Genomic DNA, 19,893 nt, shown 5'->3' with positions numbered 1-19,893 from the left:
TTATTTGATTGATGTTTTACGCCGTACTCAAGAATATTTCACTTATACAGCGGTGGCCAGCATATTGCTTTATAAAACACTGGTGCCAGTATACCAGGAAATTTCACTTTATATATGATGGTCAGGTTTATTGGTAGAAAACCCCCTACACTAGCTATGAGGGGAAAGCTCTGCACCTTGTCAGGTAACTGTTAAATCTCCTATCATAAAGCTGTAGCCAAACCGGTGGAAACTCAATTCAAACCCTGTGACCTCACTGGTCAAGAGCAGACCTTCTGCAGATGGCAGCAGGCCTACATACCTTTCTCTGCCGGCAAAACACTTTGGGATGCAGGCCTATACGTATTTGTGTAGAATGTATTTATGTAGAATGTATTTGACATGTAAATGAAACCTAAGATTTTCCACATTTGTGCTCCACAAAACTGTTGTGCAGCAGGTTTTGCACATGATCTTTACAGAGAGTTAACACCATTTTTATATATCAGTACATACTTAAGTGGAAAATCTAGTCACCAACTTAGCTGAGCAAATCATGGAAGGAATACAAAAGAAAAATCACACATGGCAGGTCATCCTACATGTAGGTTAGCAACATCAAAAATCCACAAGTATGTGTCGTTGCATATGCCTATTGTATGTGAAGTATTTTCTACCAATACAATATTAATTGTTGAAGGTAATGGAGTTTAACTGACCCACTTCAACTAACTTGTTGTGAAAGACAAGGCAGAACAACTGATGTGTTTACAGAGTAATATTTATTGATTTGTTCTTAAACCGTAAACCACTTCGTGCTTCCGTTATAAATAAGAGATCCGATTGTGCAGCTGGCACTATATTTGTACTCTAAAAACAAAACCACAAACGAGCAAGCTGATTCAACCATACTGTTGCAAAAACATTTGGAAACTCTAAGTCACTCCTGCATACCGAATGCACCACGTCATATCTCCAAACAAAATATGAAACACCTTAAATAAATATTGATATATAATCACAAATTTGTACCGTACTTAATATATAATTTTCCTGGTAATGTATCATTTATGCTGTCCAAACCATTATAATCTATATAAATTAAACACATATAAAAAAAAAAAAAAGGATGAAAACAATAATAGAGCAGACTTGACAAACTGACATATGGCATAGTTTTCATTGTACTATACAACATGATTAGGCTACACTGAAAACTGGATGCTCCTCCTGACAAGACCAATAGACAATCCTTAGATAGCTATAATTGACACTTAGTGTCAAAACAATTACAGGATTGAAATGAATGTTTAAATACATGTCCTACAAACCACTTTCTTTCAAACATGTTGATAAAAGAAACATATTGCGACATTCTTATTAACAATACATTACATGCAATGTACTTGACAATATGCTTATGAGGTTGCTGATTATAGGCACCGAATGCTAAAGAAATCATGCTTGTTTTTATTTCATGCTAAAGGCATCATCTATCTTACAAGTAATTACCATGCTTTAGTATCTGTACACTGTGTAATAAAAGAAATTCGTGAAAGACAATGGCCTTAAGGGAGATAACTGGATAGTAATATTAACACAAATTGCTACATTTACAATAAAGTAGCAATAATTTGTATTTTCTGCCCATGTCATTCTCCACTTCCAGCCTGTTCTCAGTCATACCTCTACAAAAGACATAGTCTGCCATACAGTTTGATACAAACCAATGCAAGGAGAAAAACAAATTACTATAATAAATGTAATTTTGATTACCCTGATAAAGAAATATGAATGTGAAATAAAGCATCATTCACAACAGAGGATGCATTAGGGACAGAAGTGCATTGTTTTTCCTTACTGCCTAGATCAATGAATCAGTTTTGTGGGATCTGCCAACATTCAGTTTATAGATAAAAGCAAAGTTTACATGTTTCCTAGACTGTTTGACGTACCATTATCAAGAAATCATCACATCCATTTAATATATGTGACAACATCAGTTTCTTTTTAGGCTGAGGAGAATTTACACAGCTTGAACTAATACTAATAGGAATAGCACAGTCATAAAATGCCAAATTTGAAAGAAGGGAAAAGAAAAGAAGAAAAAAGAAATCCACAACACACAACCAAAAAGGTGAACATTTCCTGGTTTTCGCACTGATACATGCACAGATTGTTAATCTTCAGTAATTAATTCAATCATTCAATAATTTAAAATATTCAATAAATAAAGAATTGGTGCTGATATCAAATGGAGTGAAGTCGGCTTCAAAGACTTGATAATGTTAGTATTAAGACAAACAGCAAACTGTATCATCTAAAGCATACATGCCTTCTACTCTCGCCTAACTGCCATTTACATGACTCTTATCATCTATACATGGCATACAAATTCTATGGCATAACAACATGGCAATCACGAAAAGCAGTTCTAACACACCATTGTTATATATACATGGAACATTGGCAACTAGCAGCAGAGATTTGTAAATTGTCCCCCACCCTACACTGATGTTATTATTACACGAATTGGATTAACGAGCTGGAACTCTTTTGTCTTCAAAGGTAAAAACAGTCCTACTGTATCATGTGACTTGTGAAAAATGTTAGGCAACCTTTGTTGACATTACTTTACCGAACACCTTTATCAACCTTTTCCATAGGCACAACTGACACCTCTATCCTATAGTAACGTCTAAAGTTCACAAATGTTCAGCTCCTCAGTTTTCTCCATTATTCATGTACTCTAAATTACTTTTTATCAAACTCTTGTCAGAAAATGTTATCCAACATTTCTGACATGTCACATGGTACAGTTGGACTTTTTCTATCTTCATCCATAAAAAAGTTTGCACCACCTGCAGGCGTGCATCAAGTGACAGTGTGGAGGATATAAATAGACCTCCTGAGGCCTGTTTTACCCAGCAACATACCCGGATCACATCCTCTCTCACTGAACAGTTCCTAAAGTAGTAAGTTTTGATATTTTTCTTAGTCAATACAGATTCATAAAGAAGCTGTAACAAAATTCATAAAAATGGTTGAAATGAGCTTGCACACAGCTCCCAGGGAACAACTGTATTCTGATGAACAATTTTGCAAGACCTACAAACTCGTATAAACACAGAGGCTTAAATGACATGACACACCACAGACAACATGTACCTGTACATTTCTAAACGATGTCTTAACGAGGTAGAGTTTGCTAATCACATACAGGTAGAGTAGGCACTAGCAACACCGGATAGAGAGAGTTGTAGACACAGTTGGTTTACATGGTCCATGCAAAACTACATACATTAACCTTTCTTTGCATGTATACAAAGTTACAAAACTGTTCTATGTTTGTGATGACAACATATGCCTAACTAGGTGGTGGATGAGTGCAAGATGTTTCTACATGTAGGACACTGAATGTTCATTTAATATGAAGCATGACATCACCAAGATAATGTATAATTTTTCATTTGTGATTAACACCAAGATAATGCTAGTCCCAGATGGTGCCCTGAACATCTGCTTTCTTTCTACAAAATGCATATACATTTAAATAGGTGATGTGTCTTTGGTATGTTGTGTACATTCATTCAAATTAAAAAACACTTCCATTTCAATGGACTTCACCAGTTTTCCAACTTTAAAAGCCACAAATGTGTACAGTTAAATGTTAATGTATGCTGTACAAAGTACAAATAAAATTTGAGAAGCATCAAACAGATCCATTCCAGTTTCTGTGTTTTCGTATTAACTAGATCCATGCGAATAAGTCTGCCCAATCACTTTACGACGGTGGAGAGAGAAAAATAGTCAGGTCTGTGTGAGAAAAAGAGTTAACCAGGTGTGTTCATGTGCATATATGTGACAGGAAAGGTGATAAACAAAACCGATTCACAGTTCAACAAAATGTCTTCAGCCCTGAAATGTCGGATATGTGAGTCATAGATCGTTAAGCGTAACACTTATAATTTTAATTTGGCTTGCAAGTTATCACTGCACCGACCAATCGATCTTTTTTGCGTGAGGGCCAGTCAATAGTTCACACCACATGTTCACAAATTCGGGAAGTGTACCTAGGAGCTAAATGTTCTTTAAAGTAAGTCAAACACACCTCATATCCAGAGATCTTTCAAATAAGTTTGTTTCTCTTCATGTCACTAGGAAATCTTTAACATCTTACGAAAACTTTAATCATTTTTGAATTTGAATTTCAAAGATGCAGCGGAGATCAAATAAGGACCTATTAGAAATAAATATCTGTTTCACCATAGACAATTGTTCATTCATCATCATGGTCCATAATTCATGACTCCAAATCGGATCAAAACAAATTTAGATTTAAAAATTCTATTTTTCAAATGATTATTACTCTCATGATTATGTGACTATAACCGCAGGACTGTTTGTTCATTTGGCTGTTTGATCATACCTAATGTCACTGAACCTATTATGATTGTGTGTATCACATACATAAGCTGTTTTGGCAGGAACCAGCTCTGAACACAACTATGTACAATGGAAGTTCCATATTCAATATTTTACGTCTATAAGAAGTATTTCACAGTTATTTCAGTTTGTCTTAGGAGAGCATTACTTATTAGCTTCCTTATCTGGCTAATGAAATTTTATCATCCTTTGGATGACATCAACCTCAGTATTCTCCGTCTTGAAAAGTGTGAATAAAGGAGATGTTTTCTGCAGATGTACATGTCCAAGCAAGGACACAAAGAATGCATGTTTTCATCTCATAAGACAACACTCTTGTGCACTTCAATGCTGTCTCTGTATACAATCTTCTATGAGCCCCCAAGCAGACTCATGTAGGGGGCAGCACTCTTTCATCCCAATCATCCACTGTTGTCTCCCTTTGGTGGAAGTGACTTATCAGATCATGACTGGCATCTGTTCAGTTCTGTAAACAGAGAAAATACCGGTCAATATTTAATCCTTTGATTGATATTTAGCCTAAAGAGGTAATGGAAGAATGCAAAAATCAGCACACATTGGACTTTATCAGTATTAAAAGTGAATCCAATGAAATTGAAAATTAAATGTGGCAATATTTTATGATCTTATGATTAGTGGCTACCTGAACTTACTACACGGAAAGATCAAAATAACTACGCAGAAGAAGTAGCAGAAATGGTAACGTCGGCCTCATACAGATGTTCCTGGAACAAGCTTATCTGATTGATGTTTTATGCCGTACTCAAAAATATTTCACTTATACGACGACAATCAGCATTATGGTGGGAGGAAGCTGAACAGAGCCTGATGGAAATCCACAACCACTGTTATTTGACAGTATACATCTATGCATGGTTTCTTTTTGTTGCTTATGTGTCAGAGCTCATCGGTGTCAGAATTGTCTACTGTGTGAACTTTTCATTGTGTGAAACCAGAAGTAACAAAATGATTCCATGTGATCACATAAAGAAAGATCTATAATGCATATATTCACGACATTAGTTACAATTTAAGAGAGCAATCCAAATTATCCTAGCCTTTATCTTTTCTTTCCAGCTCATGCTGGCTTCCTCTCCGGCCGTAAGTGGGAAGGTCTGTCAGCAACCTGCGGATAGTCGTGGGTTTACCCCAGGCTCTACCCGGTTTCCTCCCACCACAATGCTGGCCGCCGTCGTATAAGGGAAATATCCTTGAGTACGGTGTAAAACACCAATCAAATAAATAAAATAAATAAATAAATCTTTTCATCCTTCAACTTGTTTCAATGCTAAGGCTTGGGAAATGGGGTAGCTACATGTACATGTATATGTAAGCAAAGCTCTAACATAGAACAGATCACAAGCATACATACATATGTACATGTACATGTATGACTTGGGTGAGCTTCCCGGGCCATGAACAGGTGAGATGATCTAATCTAAACCTTGTATATCAATGATGTATGGAATCTGTGTGTTCTTACCCTCATAATGCAGGCATGTTGTACTCCAGATCACTTGTAGCGGTATTTTTTGATGCACTCATTGCCAAGATCCACGACATACACATGGTTATCAGCAGTTAGTGCTAAACCACACGGTCTCTTCAGTTTGTCCTCGAAACTGTCAATACTAAACAAAGACTTGCCACTGGAGTTGTAAACTTGCACAAAACTCTTTCCTCGCTCACTCCGGGTTGCCAATATGTATCCATTTGCATCAACGCAAACACCACCATACTGGCCCTTCCCTGAGATGGGAATTTGGCGGGAAAACTTTCCCTCTTTGCTGAAGATCTGAATCCTATGGTCAGCCACAAGAATTTCGTCACACTTTCCCACAGTGACAGCAGTCATTAGTTTAAACTGACCCTCCTTGTCACCTTTGGCCCCAAATGTGACTGACAGTTTGCCCATCTCATCAAACATAAACACCTTACCAGCACCGTTGTCAGCCACAATAAACTCCCCTTTGCTGTTCACAGCCACATCGATTGGTTCGACGAAACTATCTGACGTGAAACTGTTGATAAGGGTACCATCCAGATCAATCACTGAGATGGTCTTAGTTCTCCAATTGACCACCACAATCTTGTCATCGGGTGTCAAGGCCAGCCCTGTGCCACTCTGACTTTCTAAACCAGCTGGGCCTATGTGGCTACTGAAAAGCCCATTGCTTCCAATGAGTTTGATGCGACTGTTGCCAGTGTCCAGCACACACAGCGACCCATTGCGCGTTAGCGCCACTCGAACAGGCTGTAGGAACTGTGTCTCCCCAGTACCCCGGCTCCCAAACTTCCAAACAGGGTTGTTATGCTCAGTAACATCTATCATAAAGGGACTGTCTTTTATTGCTCTCTGAAATATTTTGATGGACATGTTGCAGGTGCCAGCTTTGGTTGGGACATATGTGACAGTGTAGGTGCCATCATCATTGTCCGTAACTTTGGTATCAATGTAATCCCCAGACTCCGTCTGAAGTGAGGTGGTGACAGGGTCACCACCCGTTGTCCGTGTGTTGCCATGGTAATCCACTGTTGTCACCGTGATCGTGGATTGCAGGTGGGTAATTGCCTTGCCCACACAAGCTGTGGAGAGAGCTGGGAAGGTTGTGCTGACCTTAATTCCACCAAACCTGGACACGGCGTTGAGAACGTCACGGTAAGCACTGTTGTGTTTGTATTCATAACACAGGAATGAGTTTTCCCTGGGTTCGGCCAGAGTGCTGGTTGCATCCAACTTCTCATTGAGATCACCGATTTTGCGCGTGATGTTGCGGACCTCCACCTGATACTGGAGGCCGTCACACTCTCCCTGTACCTTCTCTTTCTCACTCTGAATCAAGTCCATCTGCTCCCGCAGTGCGGTCTTCTTCTCCTCACGAATCTTCCTCACTAGCTGCAAGCACTCGTGCCGACGCTTTTCCACCACACAGATCAGATCCTGAAACGATCGGTTTATTGACTCAATCGTCCGTTCTACAGTTGTCTCTAGCCGAGACAACTCTGTAGACACTGTGTCATAAGCATTGTTCAAATTTTTGATGCATAAGTGTGCTTTGTACAGTAGGATTTCTGACATCCTCTTAATAGCAATGGAGAAAGGGATGACAGTGTGCTCACTAGCTCCACGTCCACTGTGTTCTCCACCTGTGCACTGTGTGCAAAAAACACGGTCACATGTCTCACAAAACAGCAGCTCTTCTCCAGTGTGGTGGGAGCATTTTGGGATCACTTCTCGCCGTTGTCGGGACATGAGATCAAGCAGCTGGTTAACTAAGAAACTGGGAGGAAATGACGTCACACCGCCACGTGGGAAGGCGATTGTCTCACGACAAATCGGGCATCGAAATGTTCCTGTGTCGTGTACCTGTGCCTCTGCGATCCTCTCTAAGCAGCTGCGACAGACGGTGTGAGAGCAAGGCAGGAGCTTAGGAGCATGCTCCTGCCCGTCGTATATACACAGACACGTACCGCATGTCAGGAAACTGTCGTTAAAGTCTTCATAGTTGATGGAAACCGTTTCCACCAGTGTTGAACTCATCATATCTGTAGAAGGAAAAACAAAAAACTGACTGAAAAATCACAGAGGAATTGCCGAACTTAATCACAATTTGCTTATGAATACTAATGCCTGCCTGTAGAGCCATGGTGACATTTATGTGCGCAATGAGCTTAGTATTTAGGCCTACATCTAGATAGCGTTGCAACCAGAAGAACCAGCTGTTGGTAGCATGTCATGTCACCATAGTCCAGGAAGCACAATGAGAATGGTAGGGAAAACAGGCAGACAGCAGCTTAAACAAAACAGTCATCCACCAGAAGAGTGCATAGAGAATGGAGCATTGTACAACATTCATCATTCCCATGCTCTCATCACATCACTCATCTCTACACATCAATGACTATTTTTCATAGCAGTTACCATTCAAACAAACATGCACAACAATGGGGTCCATGTTTTGTATCAGGTATCTACAACAATTACATGAAAGCACCTACTTGCCTGTTTTACACAGTACATGTGCATGAAGGTATGTTAATAGTAATTTAACCATCACATTTTTGTAAAAATTCTATTCAAAAGCTGTTGCATTTTCAGACACAAGAAGAAAGCCAATATTTTCCGAATCGTTATGAATCTTACCATGAAATCTGAGGCATGAGTTGTGTGAATGTACATGTACCCAAACAGCCTACGGATAGAGACTGACTGTGTATAGGTAAGTGTACCAAAGAGCACACAGTCTGTCATTATGGTACACCATCACAGCCACACTATCGTTACAAGGTTTGTGATCAACTGAAGTAGGTTTAATTATTCATAAGCAGCTGAGAAGGAACGATTCATACACAATGGTTGGAGAGGAGCGGGAAGCCAGGGTATAGCAGATAGGCCACAAAGACCTGCAGCTCCTCATGCAAATACATATCATAAAGAGCAATAAATACTTGTGGCTTGCATCAATCAATATTACTGATCGAGGATGCAATACAACAACCTGGTGAGAGCGACACCACAAAGGCGCGCCACTGTGACTTGCAACAGCTGCTCGGAGACACCCTCGTACCCAGCACTACACATGTCAGCGTAATTGCTCGTAAACGCCTGGTGCCAGGTATGTCCGTTATATATTCCCCATCAAAAGGACAGCTTATAGTACATTATCGGCCCTTCACAAGTCACATGCTGGAGCCCTGGTAAACAGGCCACAGGTGCATACCATCTCCAATATCCATATAATACATCTATTCACATGAAGAAAATATCAATGCTTTGTTTACTTATCCCAATTATCATGTAATTCTTTAACATTTCCAATGATGCTTTGTGTTTTAAATGAGAAACTTAAAAATTATCTTCTTATCTCCTACCTATTTACATATCACCTTTAAAATTAAGAGAATGTTTCCAAAAAGGTTTTTTGTTATATTGAATAAAAGCGTCCAGGAATTATTTCCCAAAGTGCTAGTTTGCAGATGGGAAAAAAAGTTCAAGGAAATGCTTCAAACAGTGTGTATTTTATAAACACAAAAATATTTGGGAATTCAAAAGGTACACAACAGACAGATGTATTATTCAAAAGGTACACAATAGACAGGTGTATTATTCATTCATAATGGTATTGTCAATAGATGCATCAAAGTGAACTTCCACTGAACTCCAGGATGCGCCAAGCATACATGTATATTTATGTGCGCTTCACCTGTTTACTTGTATCTTCTATGAACTCCATACATCTCAGACAAAATTATATCATTTTTGGTGTCCACATGTGTAGCTGTTCTGATTGTTAAATAATCAAGACCTATCACAAATACATATTCATAAACATATCCAAACAGTGTTTTGTTTATTTACCTATGCGAATCTGTGTTTTGTTTATTTACCTATGTGTATCTCTGTTATGTTCTCCAAATTAAGCTTGCATGGCCTGTCCTGATAAAAACTATAAATTCTTCTGCAATATATTTAGGAAATGGGGACAGACTAATTTCATGCATATGGCTGATTTTAGCCAAATATTACCAACACAGATACTTACATGTACATGTACACAAATGTTCTCAGTAGTATCATGGTCATCACAAGCTTGTGACAACTCAATCATTATCCACACAGCTATTTACATGTACACAAATGTTCTCATTAGTACCATGGTCATCACAAGCTTGTGACAACTCAATCATTATCCACACAGTTACTTACATGTACATGTACACAAATGTTCTTATTAGTATCATGGTCATCACAAGCTTGTGACAACTCAATCATTATCTACACAGCTACTTACATGTACATGTACACAAATGTTCTCGTTAGTATCATGGTCATCACAAGCTTGTGACAACTCAATCATTATCCACACAGCTACTTACATGTACATGTACACAAATGTTCTCAGTAGTATCATGGTCATCACAAGCTTGTGACAATCATTATCCAAATAGCTACTTACATGTACATGTACACAAATGTTCTCATTAGCATCATGGTCATCACAAGCTTGTGACAATTCAATCATTATCTACACAGCTACTTACATGTACATGTACACAAATGTTCTCATTAGTATCATGGTCATCACAAGCTTGTGACAACTCAATCATTATCCACATAGCCACTTACATATACATGTACACAAATGTTCTCATTAGTATCATGATCATCACAAGCTTGTGAAAACTCAATCATTATCCACACAGCTACTTACATGTACATGTACACAAATGTTCTCATTAGTATCATGGTCATCACAAGCTTGTGACAACTCAATCATTATCCACACAGCTACTTACATGTACATGTACACAAATGTTCTCATTAGTATCATGGTCATCACAAGCTTGTGACAACTCAATCATTATCCACACAGCTACTTACATGTACATGTACACAAATGTTCCCATTAGTATCATGGTCATCACAATCTTGTGACAACTCAATCATGAGCACTGTTTTAAATATGAATATCACACAGCCACAATTTGGAGTGTCAGGATAACTCATGTACAACTATTAAAATGTTACCATTCTGAAATTAAAAATCTGTCCACTTTCTACCTAAAAACATATCTTTGGAGGCTCAACTTGTGTGAGATACTGCCCTCTATGTTCACGCTAGTCATGCCATTTGCCCATTTGCTTCAACCTACGTTTGGTCATTCTCAAGGCTGGTCGTTTTTTTTATCTTAACAGATAGGAGTATCACAACAAAACATATAAAGTTTTTCATATTTTCTTAAAGAGCTCAAATCAATGTAGTACAGGAAGTATAATATACTACCTCATTCGAATTGTTCAATAAAAGCTTTTTCCTTACCTCCGCTTTTAAAGAGCTGAATATGTTGTCGAGTAATACACACTTGTCGTATCAGGGAGAAATAAGAGAAAGTGTTATTTACCTTTAGCTGTTTGCAGGTACCAGCATACATAGAGACTGTAAGCCCATTCCTGTCCATGGGGAGACGTGTCCGGGAATGTCTATTCCTGACCAGTGGAAATCCATGGGGTTATCAGCTCCACACCATCAAACCACGATCACTTCTGTTCACGTCTGTTCACTTCAGTTCACAGCTTCCAATCAACCCTACAACAGAAAGGCAGGCAAAATGAACCAATTGCATGCCAGGGATCCATGGAACCTCCCCACAACCTAACATTTCGGCAGACTGAAGGCAGTGAAATTTAATCTGGTGTGTATCAATGACATGCTACCTGAGTTCTCTGCACATTATTTAGTTCAGTCAAGCACAAAGTCACTTGTAATGAGGGTTCCAATCTACTAAAACAGCCACGCTGTCGGGAGGTATGTATTTACCAACAGCACCTCTGGTCCGTTAATGACTTGACTCCACACAAATTAGGCCAACTGGACAATGTACAGTTTCTGCTCCACAGGGATATGTTGTTATTATCCAGGACGGGTCTATACTTCATCCAATTAAAGGTGTGCAGTGCTGCACAGCCTGGCATGTACTACCATTCATAATACCAGTGCTACAGTACTGTTACAGTACCCTGCTGCACAGCCTGGCATGTACTACCATTCATAATACCAGTGCTACAGTACTGTCACAGTATGTTGCACAGCCTGACATGTACTACCATTCACAATACCAGTGCTACAGTACTGTCACAGTACCCTGCTGCACAACCTGACATGTACTACCTTTCACGATACCAGTGCTACAGTACTGCTCACTATACCAGTGCTACAGCACTGTCACAGTATATCATGCTGCACGACACAGCAAACAACCACAACTGTACTACCACTCACTATACCAATACTACAGTACTGTCACAGTACCATGCTGCATGACAGAGCAAACAGCTAGAGTGGTACTAGGGTTCACCATATGGTGATACCAGTGCTACAGCACTGTCACAGTATATCATGCTGCACGACACAGCAAACAACCACAGCTGTACTACCACTCACTATACCAGTGCTACAGTACTGTCACAGTACCATGCTGCATGACAGAGCAAACAGCTAGAGTGGTACTAGCGTTCACCATATGGTGATACCAGTGCTACAGTACTGTCAGAGTATATCATGCTGCACGTCACAGCAAACAACCACAGCTGTACTACCCCTCACTATACCAGTGCTACAGCACTGTCACAGTACCATGCTGCATGACAGGGCAAACAGTTAGAGTGGTTGTAGCGTTCACCATATCGTGATACCACTGCTACAGCACTATATCATGCTGCATGACACAGCAAACAACCACAGCTGTACTACCACTCACTATACCAGTGCTACAGTACTGTCACAGTACCATGCTGCATGACAGAGCAAACAGCTAGAGTGGTACTAGCGTTCACCATATGGTGATACCAGTGTTTCAGCACTGTCACAGTATATCATGCTGCACGACACAGCAAACAACCACAGCTGTACTACCGCTCACTATACCAGTGCTACAGTACTGTCACAGTACCATGCTCCATGACAGAGCAAACAGCTAGAGTGATACTAGCATTCACCATATGGTGACACCAGTGTTTCAGCACTATATCATGCTGCACGACACAGCAAACAACCACAGCTGTACTACCGCTCACTATACCAGTGCTACAACACTGGCACAGTATATCATGCTGCATGGCAGAAAAAACAGCCACAGTGGTACTAATGCTCAGAACAGTAAATAGCCAGAAAGGTGTTACCATTTACAGCACTACTGCTACTGTCATACCTGTATCAAACTGCACAATGGAACATTCAACGGCCAGAGAGGTGCTACCATTCACAATACTACTGCCATTGTCACAGTACCATCCTACACATCAGGACATAGTGCAGATCACATGTGTGTATGTCTGAAAGTCAGTTCTCCACCACACCACACAATATTCTTCACTTTTTTAGGTTGTTGATAAATTTTCTTCACATGCAGACGTGAACTGGTTTATAAGGAACTTCCATAAATAAAGGTTGCAGTCTGATAAGTTGGAGTTTACTAAATGCAGCAGACCCTGGCTTATTTTAATCAACTTACCAGCTTGCATGTCCACATCGACTTCTATCACCCATGACATGATCAGTTTCAAAGAAACAATAGGAGCTGATGAATATACCATAATATTTTGTACTAAGCCTGTATAAAAGTTTCTGTTTTGACAACAATGTCACTTTTTCTGATAAGCATGACATTAACCCTGTCCAACTTGGGCAAGGTTTGGGTGGTGACTGTTGGAGAGGTTAAAGGTCAGTTGTCCACATGTGTTTGTTCTTAATGTGCAATAGCAATTTTCCCCAGCCACTCTGCCAACAAAGTACTTAATCCAGAAATAGATCTAGTAATATTGCAGGGACATGGAACACCTCAGTGTGTTCCCCTTTCCACCCCCTCCCCTCTCATCCTACCAAAAAAGTCATGTTCTGTCCTAATACTGTTTGGACAAATTTGTACCACATGCTGAGTTTCTAAGAGTAAACTTCATAAATAATGGTAGCTTTCAATATACAATGTCCATGTAGATATACTCTCTGCTATGAAATGATTCACCACCATACAGCTGATATCTTGCCCATTTGGCATTAAGCCATATGAACTGATAGTATATAATGAATCTACCATTTTTTCTCCAGAAAACAATTTAAATCAAGTTAATAATGGAAAGTTCTACATGATTTGTCATACACATCACTAAAAAATCTCAAATCTTAAACATTTTCATCCTGACTTCCTGCTTTAAAAGAATCCTTAACTTTTCAAAAATGACCATGAAACTTTTTGACCATTTGTTATTGTCATATTTTTAAACTTTCAGAAGCTAGCTAGATGACCCTGACAATGCATTTCCACACCCAAAATCTACATATCCAGTGAAGATTATTTTTTCAGATAACAACTTTTTAAATAACCATTACTTTGACTTGTAAAATTAACACCAAACCTTCTATGAAACCCATAACTTTCAAACAGAGTGAATGCAGGCTTTTATCTTAAAAATTGAACAGAGAAAATAAGACTTACTTGGAACTGCATCCACCCTGGATATCACACATAATGAAACTTCAACAAAATGGACAGCCCATTGTTCTCACCTTACTGAAGACAACCACCCTTAGAGGCTGAATCACCACATGTGTCAGACATTTGTGACAGCAGGCCTGTTTACCCATCCACTGAACATCCCCAGCTTTCAGCTACCACACCCAGCACCATGTACATCAGCTTCTCTCCTCGCAATACAAAGCAACAGAAAAAACCCTGCCGGGCAGCCTGCTGTCTTATCTATACCCACAGGCAGAAATGAGCCCTTGACTTGTATTGCTACCTTCCTGACTTGACACATGCCTGCTGTATGATTACAGCACTTCTGGCTGTGTATATCTATGTATGCATACACACCTTCAGTCACAAGTGGCTAAACTGATTACATACTCTGTACTCGTTTACATTTACTACTAAGTTATGAAATCACAGCACAAATGTATATGAATTTATTCAAGGCTTCCACAGATTTCCTCATCGAAATGCAATTTGTGACAAATTCCCGGTCCCCAAGTTGTTTAGTTAATGACTGATTGTACTTTTTTTGTCGCAAAGTCTGCATGCTCTACAATGACAGTAGAAACCCAGTTTAATTAATATTCTGCTGGAAACCTCAAATCCTAATATCCTGGTAGTTAACATCTGTCTCTGGATCTTAGTGTTCATTCTCACAGACTATAACATATGTACCATGTGCAGTTTATAACGTCTGCATGTACATGTATTTTCCTGAGAATATGCCAGTTTAACTCATACAGCTTTACGTTAATAATAATAAGTTACGCTAAAATCTTCCATACCGACACTGTATTAATTCTTCAAAGAAAAAATTACTGCTCTCAGGTTAAAAATAATTCCAGTACTTGTCCCAATTAAAAAAAAAAATTATTTTTTATCTACTGAACTGGTGTACATATACGTACCAGCACTTAAAATTTAATTGCGAAAATGTCTCCCCTGGTATCTCATATAACTGGCAACTTTATGACATCATGCCTGACAAGATAGAGGCATGATATCATGGCATAGTGAGGCAGCCAATCTGATAGAGGTCAACCCTGTAGTCAGTGTCAGCCTTAACCAATAACAACTGTGACAGCTCTGGCCTTCTGTGGGGTGCAAGCCATCCCCGCTGAGGTCAGCACATGTTCATGTACAAGCTTACCCTGCATGTTGAATCACCCTACTATCTGGCCTTGGCCCACTCACTGGATTATCACACAAACTTATAACACTGGAAAAATGTCAAAGTATGGCCTTTTAAAGCAAGCATACATGTAGATTTATCAAAAAATCTGTCAAATGTTACTTGAAGAAGCCTTCACATTCACAGGAGAGCTACATGTATAAGCATAGCTTGACAAATTCATTACTGTGCCAAAGACAACAGACGTGTGTGTCATCACATCAGACTCCAGTTATCTACATGTATTTACTGTGGCCAAAGTACTACATGCACATGTACAGTATGTACTAGTAAGATTTTTAAAATTGACATTTGAGACATCACTGTTATTGTCTGAAACAAAATCCAGAGTGGTTCATTACAAGATGATCTAAATCATTCCCAAGTTCTGATCTCTTAACTCTCACCAACTTTTTTTTGGATGACAATAAGCAATTCGCAACACTCATGTGACTTTATTCGCCGTCTATCATTCACTGAAGATATCGCTTGTCTTCCATCAATACTGAATATAGCCTGCCACATATGTGCATCACATGTGGGTAAGTTCATAAGCAAGTTGCCAAAGATCAGTGGTTTACACCTTGGCACTCTTGGTTTTGCTCACCCTTAAAACTGACAGCCACAGTGTAATGAAAACTTTTTTGAGTATGACATTAAACAATAATCACATAATAAATAAATACTGTACATACCTGCCCCTATGTTGACAAGTTCAACACTTATTTATTTCCTCAGCTCTGACAGAGCATTGCAAACAACACTGGCCATTTGGCAATCAGAAGACCATACCTCTCTGTATTACTAGCCTTTGTGTAACAAGACACCAAATGCCACAAGTTGTTGTAGAATTGATATATTTCAAGCTACAGTGTATCATATGTCTTGCCTGCCATAACTGGACTTACTGCTGTTGTTCTTGACACTGGATACAAGCAGACTGTTCAAAAGGCTAGTAACATCTTGCAATCTTAACACAAGGCTAAGGCCCAGTACTTGGTATCAGTTTGAGGGGCTCAGTGTGGATTTCAGCTGGACTGGTCACCGACCTAGTTATATCTAGGTCACCATCTGTCAATCATCAGGGTGGGCATTGGGTGTGGGCAGAGGGTAGGGTAAGTCAATTAAGGAGACTAGCAGACCAGAACCCTCCACAGTTTAGCTAGTATTTAAATACATGCCTTCAGGAAGACAGACCCTGACCTTAACCAACAAACAGTGAGTTAATTATGTCATGATGCTTGAGGTTCAACAGAAGACAACAACGCTGGTATAAACAATAATCAAAAAAAAGGATGGCAATAAATTGAAAACATTCAGATTACATACGCTGTGTGATGCACAGTAGTGCAAAAAATAAGCTGACTATACACAGCCTCTCTTCTTTTTGGAAGTTACAGTGAAGGACCAGACATATGTATGTAATGTACTAGTCAAGTTCTATCTGATCATCCATTGTGACTGGCGTTCCTGTAGACATCTAGCAATAGCTCTTGCATGTACCAAAACACTATATGTACACTAAGCATATTGTAGCAAATTGTAGCCCATAATATAAATGCCCTTTCACTTGGAAAGAATAACTGAAAAGCACTGTTTTACATGGATATATAAAGCTGGGTGGTGGAGTGATATTTCCTCGGCGCTACATGATTTCCTACATGTAGCGCTTCTTGGTGCTGTAAGACGAAGCATACTGTACATGTACGAGTATGTATATAACTGAAGCAGACCTCATGGGATCTGGTAATTAATGTTAACATTTAGTAGTCTCCAGAGTCAATCTACATTAGAAGGAAAATAGTTATATGAGGACTAGGATAGCATCATCCTGCACTGATGTGATATTATTATACCTCACAGGAATATCCTCCGTTTCCACTGGTCGAAAGACAGTCACATGATATACTGCAAAACATAATGTACAACAATCCCGCAACCAAGGAATGCATTGTCACGCTCATAAGGTAATATATCCCACGTTCACAACGCAATATCCAAGGATCTCGTGGTAATATCCAACAAACATGTGCGTTTATTTCACGACAGTTTTCTCCCTTTGTTAACTGTCAGATGTCTACTTGTTTTCAAAGTAAACAATAGTTTACGGTTATAGCAATTGTTATCGACATACAAATCCGGTGATTTAAGCACAACCTGAAAAGGTACACTGTTTTTTTTCTGTATAACAAAACATACAGTGCATGCTGTGGGATGGGATATGTGAAATTGTCAGCTCTCATCAGGTGATGTTTAACTTGGGCTTCACCCTCGCTGAATATCACTTATCTCGAGCTGACAATTCCTCACATCCCATCCCACAGTATGCACTATGTGTATAACGTCAGGTGGGTGTGGTGGACAGTTGTATGTAGCACTGGTCTGCATGTACACACACATGTACACTTATACCGGCTGTTTATCTAGATACATAGTGTACATTATATGTACATGTATGCACGACTATCATTACAGCATGACTAACAATAAAAACAATGGGTATTAAGAATGAATTAGTTCAAGCCACTTTGGCAATACTACAGCCACTTCTTTGCGTCTTAAAGATCATTACCTCAGTAAGGATAGCCCGATGTATACAAGATGCCTACTGCAGTTAGCCAACAACAGCCTATACACAATGTTATGTCCAAGGTCTCAAATCATCTATACAATTGTAGGCTTTAGTCTTATTCTTAAAATGCCTTTTTACATGCAAAAGGGATGGACGGTTAAACACACATGAAATAATACATGGATTTCAAGATTTACCTTTTCTTATCTCCCCCAGCTTGTAGATGGATAAAGTGTCACCAATTTGTTACAGGGTCAGTTTTTCTAATTACATGTTACCCTAGCTGGTACACTGATACTTGATATCCCTAAGTCTGTCTATCATTCAGCCTGGTCAGGATTGAAAGGGTTCAGTGTCAAGGCCATGTTAACTTTAGTTATGAACTTCTTTTCTCAAGATGATTTTTGTCATACATGTAAATTAACGAAGTCTCCATGCTTTAATTACATGTTCTGGTACACGTACACAAGGTACTGAAGCAACTTATAACTGCTCAAATGTACACCTGTGACAGCTCTATATGACCATGAAACATGCAAAATCAGCCTAAGATTAAAAAACAAATGTCCTCTGACACTGTTTACTGTGATGGTCATTTCTTCTTTAATGGCCTCAAGCATGCTGAAACTCTATTCACAATATATAATATGCATGTCCTACACCTGAACAGGTAACTCCATTGAGATGTCCCATTTCCATGTAGAAATCCGGTCATGATGGCCACCATCCTATACTAAGTGAAATGTTCTTGATTAAGGCATAAAACACCGTAATCCGAAATTACCGTGTAATTTTCATTTGTTCCGAGCCTTTGCAAGGAACAAAACAAAATTACATCACGAGTTTAATAAATTTTATACAATGGGTCACGAATTGCATATCCTATTTATCCCATAATTTATTTTGAATGGATCTAGGTGGTTGACAGATAAGACAACATTTGAAAGAAACTGCTGTCACGGTGTACATAGTGAGTGATCACTAGCCTGGTTTTTTCCCCATGGCAACAAACAATAGAAGTAGGTATGCAGTAGTACTTTTTCATTGGATAAGCTTGTTAATGAAAGTTTAGGTGACCAATCATAATGCGTGGAATATTGAAATCACTGTTGTTATAGTGTCACTGTCAGGGGCAAATTTTGGGATAAATATGTATATGCTTCACATGTATCTATATGTACATGTAATACACATGAAGCACACATGAGAAGTCCCAGATACATGTGTAGTCAACATATACGTTATGTGCTACCATCCGAAGGCAATTCTTTCACAGTGAACTGAACTGTACACGTACATGATGCACATACAGTACATACAAATAACCTACTGGGCCTGAGTCAAAAGGCAATTAAAGAAAACTTTGAAATGGAATAGTGAAAAAAAAAAAATTTGTTTCACTTTAGCTGTTTGATTACCCCTTCTGGCCTGCTCCTTCACCCGATATGTTGAGGCATTTCCATTGTACAATCTGTACCTACATGCATGTATACGTAGTTCAATTTAAATATAAGTATTTGATTGAATTTGAGGCTCTGAGAACACTCACTTGAATCTGCCAGTGTACAATATATCTTAGTAGTCACTGTATGCATGTACAATCATGAGGTCATGCGGTGAAATTTCATTTGACACTAATAACATGATCAAAGCCCTTGTGATTACCATGCTCATTTCCCTACCTGAGAGACTCCTA

The 19,893-nt window shown here is 39.0% G+C and overlaps 1 protein-coding gene across 4 annotated transcripts in view; it reads right to left on the bottom strand.

Annotated features, from left to right (window-relative positions):
• Positions 1 to 776: 776 nt before the first annotated feature.
• The window catches only part of LOC135475156 (tripartite motif-containing protein 2-like), a 58,716-nt gene continuing 39,599 nt past the window's right edge, over positions 777 to 19,893 (bottom strand). For 3 of the 4 annotated variants that reach the window (XM_064754931.1, XM_064754932.1, XM_064754934.1), the window contains 3 exons: positions 11,329 to 11,513; positions 5,909 to 7,971; positions 777 to 4,891 (listed from right to left, as the gene is read on the bottom strand). In XM_064754931.1, the coding sequence (XP_064611001.1) occupies positions 5,939 to 7,969 (2,031 nt within the window). In that variant the 5' untranslated portion in view covers positions 7,970 to 7,971; positions 11,329 to 11,513 and the 3' untranslated portion in view covers positions 777 to 4,891; positions 5,909 to 5,938. Of the gene's footprint in view, positions 4,892 to 5,908; positions 7,972 to 11,328; positions 11,514 to 14,489; positions 14,528 to 19,893 lie in introns of those variants that run through there. The other variant, XM_064754935.1, reaches the window with a different exon arrangement.

Source organism: Liolophura sinensis, chromosome 9, assembly GCF_032854445.1.
Source record: "Liolophura sinensis isolate JHLJ2023 chromosome 9, CUHK_Ljap_v2, whole genome shotgun sequence".
NCBI lineage: Eukaryota > Metazoa > Mollusca > Polyplacophora > Chitonida > Chitonidae > Liolophura > Liolophura sinensis.
This window is presented reverse-complemented; position numbering and strand designations above follow the sequence as displayed.